The 7,283-nt window shown below is 38.1% G+C and overlaps 1 protein-coding gene across 3 annotated transcripts in view; it reads left to right on the plus strand.

Moving 5' to 3' along the window:
* CNOT6 (CCR4-NOT transcription complex subunit 6) overlaps positions 1 to 4,145 on the plus strand; it is a 32,605-nt gene extending 28,460 nt beyond the window's left edge. For all 3 annotated transcript variants that reach the window (XM_053990963.1, XM_053990962.1, XM_053990964.1), the window contains one exon: positions 41 to 4,145. In XM_053990963.1, the coding sequence (XP_053846938.1) occupies positions 41 to 253 (213 nt within the window). In that variant the 3' untranslated portion in view covers positions 254 to 4,145. The remainder of the gene's footprint in view (positions 1 to 40) is intronic.
* The last annotated feature ends 3,138 nt before the right edge of the window (positions 4,146 to 7,283 follow it).

Raw genomic sequence — 7,283 nt, forward strand, 5'->3', positions numbered from 1 at the left:
TAAATACTAACAATAATCTTTTGTTTCCCTCTTGTTTTAGGGTATTATTGATTACATCTTCTACTCTAAACCTCAGCTAAACATACTTGGCATTCTTGGACCTTTGGATCATCATTGGTTAATAGAGAACAATATAAGTGGTTGTCCACATCCACTCATCCCTTCTGACCACTTCTCACTTTTTGCACAACTGGAGCTTTTGCTGCCTTTCCTGCCTCCTGTAAATGGAATCCATCTCCCTGGCAGGAGGTAGTCAAATACATTTTAGAGGGCAACCTCAGTCTAACTTGTACAATTGTAAAATCTGAATATAGAGGAGTGAGGTATGGCCAACAGGGATTTTTTTTTTCTTAATAATCTTAATCTTAAATCTAATTATTTGCTAAAGACATAGTAAAAGCCAGGTGCTATCAACAGACACAATTCTGAGCCCAATGTACTTTGTATACTGTTCCACAGCGATTGGTGCATTTGCACCTTTCTTTAATACATTACAATTAACCTTCCTGTTTCTTTTCTCCAACGTGACATTTTCATGCCTTGAAATAGGGAATTGTTATACAGTGTATTCTCTTTGCACAGTTATCTGTAGCACTACTTTTTTGAGGCCAGTAGGAACATCCACAGAACATTCTCCGTACTTCACTCCCTCCTTTTTCAGACTTGTTTGTAAAATATAGAATTTGAATTTAGCCTTTATTGATTGTATATGAACAACAGAAAACCTGATTTATGAGATTTTGTACTTTAAAAAAAAAAAAAAAAGAAAAATCAGATTTGGAAAATGATTGTATTGTAAACTAAGGCTAAATTTTTATCTGTTTTCATGTGTTATAAAGGCCAGCGTGTAAAAGAGGTTGTCACAGGTTTTCTCTGCTAATGATTTGCACTGTTAGGGTTTCGTTAGCCCTTTTATACTACTTTTTATGTTCAATTGAGAACGTTGCTTTCAAAATCCAAACCTATGAAATATTAATATCTTACAGAGATAATGAAATACATTCTATTTCTGATAAAAAAAAGAAAGAGACATAGAGTTCTCACAGAACAGATAAGCTGAGCAGTGACTATAAGTAGACCTGTATGGATTGAAAGTTATTGCTGATGTGTACACACTCAGATGTTTTTCTCATCTCTAACTTTGAAGTAAAATCTAGCGATACTTGTGTACAGCTTCTTCATTTCTGTTTTAAATATTTGTCCTATCTCCACTGTGCCTGCTTAAATTTGTTCTCAACTAGCACTGCCTGTGCATGCAGAGAGATCCTGTGCATCCTCTTTTATTTTTTTAAATAATGTTAACACTTGTGAAAATTTTATGAAGATACTTTTGTATAAGCTGTGGCATCTTTTTTCCTTTGTGAAGCATTGAATATCACACTTTGGAACATGTTCAGGTTATGGGTACACAGTTTCTAGCTTCTAATGCCCATGCACTGCTTCTTTCAGTGTCATTGCACAGTGCCGTTTTTCCCACTAAGATTTACTATCATGTGGATTCTCTTTCGTTTGTGTGTTCCTCAGTTTCTGAAAGTATAATTCCTTGAAGATAAAAACCTAGCCCTACATTTTCTATTAATGAAGCAGTGTAAAATAAATGCATCTTCAATACAGGTCCCAAAGACAATTCTTCAGATCATATTTTAAAGTGACCAAGTCTTATTTTAAAGTGTCAAGCAAGACCGAAGTTATAGTGTACCCTCAGTGCCATTTGTGTCATGAAGCCAAGTATATAACAGCTTACAAATTTAACTTGTCTATTTGTATCCTGAAAGGGAGAATTCATCATCTCCTTAAACTAATACAACTTGAATAATAAATGTAAAAAAAAAAAAAAATTAATGATGGAGATAGAGCTTGGTCTTAAACAGCTTTTGTTTCAGCTGCGGGCAGGGAAGCAAAAGGACACTGAGCATTAAGAGAAAACTTTCTAAATATTGTGATTTTTTTATATATATGAGAAAAGATTGGTAATAATGATTCAAAATTTTATTGAAAAGTAGTCAGCACCATAAGTGTGCTCAAACCGTTCTGTTTTAAGCTCAAAGTAAAAATTGCAAACAGTTCGGATGTGTAAAATGTACATTTTAAAATTTCAATACGAGAATTTTTGATCTTGAATCCTTGTCTGGGACCTGATCTCTTGGGGTTATCTTGTTTTGGTTTTAGTTGTAAAAACACCAAACATGTCCAGTTTATAATCAGTACATTGAAATGCTGGTAGTGTTGCTGTAGTAGATTTAATGCGTAGTGTTATTTTTTTTCTGTTTGTTTTTTGGGGTTTTTTTGTAAAGTGTGAATAAAAGGTGTTTTACTCATGTTTCCTTAATGATGTCTTGGTAATGTACATCATGACAATTTCCAGTAATGATGAGCCAATTTAGCTTGTCAGACTAAGCAAACTATTTTTCTTTTCTGAAATCTGGATTGTGTAAGGAGTCCAGAAAGCTTTACAGAAGGGGAAGGGAAGCACTTACTCATTTTGTATTTTTTTAGAGGGGGATAATTTACTTTAATAGATGCTGGAGCTTGAGTGCACTTGTTAGATTCTAAAGGTTTGAGCTTTATCCAGTATGTGTTCTCCTCTATTGCTTAGTCTTAAAAAATATTTGAATTTATGACAGCATGTGAAAATATGGCCCCTTGTGCTTTTGGAGACACAACTGTTCCTGCTTAGTCACCTTATGGTCTAAGGGTCCATTTGAATAACCATTTCCTCCAGCTTTTTTAGTAGTCCATCAGGTCCTGATTGAAAACCCTCTGAATCCATTGAAGGCACTCCTTTGACTTCACTGGGTTTTAACTGGACAGCAGCTGTGACTCGGGGGCTGAAGGAAGGAGAAATGTTTTGAAAATAGGGAAAGATCAGATGGCACCAAAACAGAGCTGGGATAGTTGTCAAACAATCTCTCAAAGAAAATACATTCTTGTGTCAAACAAATCTAACTGAAAAATCTCAATTTCCAGCTATAACATAGAATAAGGCAATAAACTGTGTCTTCACAAAATCAAAATGTTTGCTTCATAGTTTTTAACATGAAATGGTTATTTGCAATATTTTTATTCAAGGTGGTTTTGGGTGTTGCCATAATGTACCTTCAGTGTTCTTGTTGTAAAAGCACATACAGCAAAAGTCACAGAACATCCTTGGGGTTGAAAGGATTTATTTAGGTAAGACCAGGCTTTTTTCCACTTAAAGTACACTCTGCCATATCTTGTCTAGTTTTATTTACATTTACCAAGAGTTCTGGGTGTCAAAGTGTAAATTGAACTACGCCCTTAAATAAAACAATTGTTTAGAGTACAAGACTAATACCACAAGTTACCGCTTTTAACATAACACAAGTAGAGGGCAAAAGAGCATATATATTGGTGTGTGTTGTAATTATTTTGTGCTTTTAGCAGCTTTAAATTAAAGGTAAATTTGGCTAGCATTTGACTGAACTGATTTTAAGAACATTGTATGCATCTTTGATGTAACTTCAGCAAATCTCTCAAGGTTGTGGTTTTGTTTGTTTGTTTTTTTTTTAACAGCAGGCTTAGAAAATAGCTTATGCTTTGCTTTTTCAACCATGCAAAACCTGTATGAAAGACAAAATAATTGCAACACCATTGTGGGGGAGGGTGAAAAAGAAAACTAATTACACTGTAAAACTTTGAAAAGTTCAGTTAACCGCTTCAGTAGCAAAGCCTTTCTCATCCAGCCGGACACAGTATTTTTTAGTATGTTAACTGCTATTCTTTTCTTTTGGTTGCATAAATTTGTAACACTTAAGTGTCTTGGTATGTTTAAGTAGTGTCTAAAATAGAATATCTTAGTCTTTATTCACAGTACTTCTGTATAATGTGTAATGCACTGGACTAACTCTTGTTTACCATTCATGTAACAAAAACCAGCACATTATCTGCACTAAGCTCAAAGAATGTTGCATTTGTCTATAGGCAGCTCTTCAATAAGATAAATGGGAAACTGAATATGGTCTGATGGTAAACAAGGGCTTTTACTGTTCTCTTCAGTGGAACTTTCTTCTTGGTCAAATTTTAACTAGTTAGTATTATATTTATATACAGGGTCTTCTTTTTCTTTACCAATGTATTTTCCTACTCATAGCTGACCAATAAATCCAGTATCTGTTTCAAACCTTCTTGAAGTCTAATTCATATTTTAACTTGATTCGTAAAAGATCTTCCTCAAGAGTTACAGCCAAAGTGTTTGAAGTGTGTGAAGGGTATAACGGAAGCATAAGGAAGTTGATAATCTCAGAAAGACCTTGCTGTGCTTCCTGCTGCTTTCAAGATCTGCACACCAAAACTCCACTCTGGTCAGTTGGGTTTGGATTGCAAAGTGAAGGTATGATCAGAAGTGCCTCCAGAGATTGTGGAGAACCCTGTCCAAACCTACTCTGAGCTCAACTCCCTGTCTTCATAGCTGGCCATCCTCTGACCTTCCAGGTCAGTCTGGTCAGTTGTGCAGTGGATGTTTTGTCTCGGTCCTGTAGACCCTGCTCCTTCCTTCCTCTTACTGCTCCAGGAGCACAAAGTAGACTTGGGGTCTGACAACAGGAAGGGATTCAAATACTCTATTTACTAGGGGAGGGAAACAAAGTGAAGACTTTTTCAGCTTTTTCAGGAATGAGATTCAGCAAATTCTTGTCCTTGGTGTATTTTCATACCCTGTTCTTTCTCTGCAGGTGACACTGTCTCAGTGTCTGTAACAGTGCAGTCTCATCACATTTGGTGTGATGTTCCCATCACTGGCTGCAGGAAGCATCAGACACCTGAGCACACTTGTGTGTGTGGAGCACTGAAGCACCCAATACCTCTCCTGGCACCACTGCCCTCCTAGAGCCTGTGTTCAGTATGTTGGTGCTGCTTTCCTATGAAATAAATTATCTAGTTCTGTGTTCCAATAAATACCACTGGCCCCAGAATGTTCAGCTTGGTTGTAGGTTTAAAATGTGCTCTCTTGAAGCAGCTGTAAGTCCCCAGCAGTGTGATGGTCCCTTGTAAGCCTAGCTATGATTTCTCTTTGGTTTTGTGTCTTGGGTGAGATGTTAACTCCCAACGCATTTGCAGGATTGCCACTAGATGGTGCGGGAAACACAGACTTCAGCTGCACACAGCCTGAACCTATTTCAGTGCATGCACAAAGTGTGGCTTGTAGAATTATTCTGAAGAATATTTGTGGGCATTCAGGCCCAAGGATGAACTTTTTCTAGTGGCAGCATTTGGTTTGGTAACATTCATGCCAATTAATACTGGTTTTATAAATCCAGCTGTCATGATGGGAATGAAAGGGACCCACTTGGGCCTCGGTGACAAAATTATTCAGTAGGGCCTTCCCTTGTTGTATTAATCTACTTCAGGTTATGTTTTCAGATGAGTACAGTTACATGGTTCCAAGTTACTGGAGTTTACAAGCTCCTAAATAGTGTCTGCAAACTTGACATATAAGTATGGGGAGAGCTGTTTGTAGGGAAACTTCCAAAACTAATGGAGAGGCCAGTGTCCTTGTCAGAGAATGTGGAGAGAAAACAGCTCCTCTCCTCAAAGGCAAAGGACTGAGCTGAGCCTGTGTCCTGTCATCCTCACCCAAGTCAAAGAAATCTTGTCTTTGCTTAACTTGCAGTAAAATAACTGGAGCTATTTTAATAGAATTGACTACACAAAACTCTGGACAGACTCTGGCTACTGGTCCTGCATACCTGTTGTCCACTGTCTCTTCAGTGATGGAAGTAAGTTGGATTTGGGCCTTCTAGGGTGAGAATCTCCCAAATCAAAGTACTTTACAGAGTAGCTTGTCTTTTCTACTGGCACTGGTGAAGCAGAGGAATCTTAAAACCTGTGGAATTGAGCACAAAGAGAAAAAGGTAAGTGGGAAGGACAAGATTCAGCCAGGTACATGAAGTGACCTCTTGGGAGAAGTAATACTTCACTAAAGGTGAGTGTTCTGGTTCTTTTCTTGCTTTTCATCCTCCTTTCCTAATCCAAAGGCAGTAATGGTTTACTCTCTAAATGTTCCTTTACTCAGTATGGAAAGCAGTAAATTTAATTAAGCTACTTATAGGGAACTTTGATACACTTGAATATTTTTTATTCTAAAATAAGCCTACTGTTCTTACAATTTATCAGTTTTTAAAAGATAAGAAAGTACATCTTGGTTAAATCTTCCTAGTGTATCAGTGGACAGCACTGATTTATTTAAAAATGCTTAATATTGATTGTAAAAAAACGCACACTACAGAAAATAAAAACATACATTCCCGCCTTCTGGATTTTTAGTGACCACAGAGATTTAAGTAGCACATCGGTCACTTGATGAGGCTACACTTTTTTTTCTTTTTTCTTTTTTTTTTTAATATTGTTTAAGTTTTCTCTGCAGTTTTCTGGTCTCTGGGAACATGCCAGGCTCCAGTGGCTTGTGAGAGTGCTTTGTGGCCAGCGTGGTGGTGGGGTGCTGGGAGCCAAATCCTTGCCACGCTTGTGCACTCACCTGTGTCATGGGGTGCATGTGCTGCCAGCCATGGAACAGCTGCTGCAGGCTCAGAAAGATGAACTACAGGTTACTGTGTAAAGGAAACCAATGGAGATGGTGAATATTTGCCTACCTCTGAAAAGTGAGCTTCAGGGGAAACCTCATCCCACTCTACAGCTCTCGGGAAGGAGGCTGTAGTCGGGGGGGGTTGGTCTCTTCTCGCAGGCAACCAGCAACAGGACAAGGGGAAATGGTCTGTTGGGAACAGTTTAGATTGGATATCAGATTTCTCTAGAAATTTCTTCATGGAAAGGGTTGTTAAGCATTGGAACAGGCTTCCCAGAGAAGTGATGGAGTGGCCATCCCTGGAGGGATTTAAAAGATGTTTAACTGTGGCACCTGGGGACATGGTGGGCTTGGCAGTGCTGGGTTAATGGCTGGCCAGGTTTCCAGTAATAACAGCAACACAGTAAAACTCTACATGCATTGCCCAGTGAGACAAGATCAAATCAAACATGCTTTTCCTTCAACTGCTCTTTGATTTTCAGTTTCTGACTTCACAAATGTATGTATTTTCATGTCCTTTGCAGTGTTTTAAGTTGGTGTGTGAGGCAGCTGAAGGTTTTTAGTGCCTTAGCTGTTCTCTGAGAGGCTGTACCCTGTGTAAGTGGGGGCTACACTTGCTAATGCTTGCAGGTAGTAAACTAGGAGTATTTCTGATGTAATTTGAGGTGATAGACTACAGGAAGGATTGGGATTACCCTGTGTAACATTTTCTCCCTCAGGTCAAATCATTTATCCACAGACC

The sequence above is a fragment of the Vidua macroura genome, chromosome 15 (genome assembly GCF_024509145.1).
Source record: "Vidua macroura isolate BioBank_ID:100142 chromosome 15, ASM2450914v1, whole genome shotgun sequence".
NCBI lineage: Eukaryota > Metazoa > Chordata > Aves > Passeriformes > Viduidae > Vidua > Vidua macroura.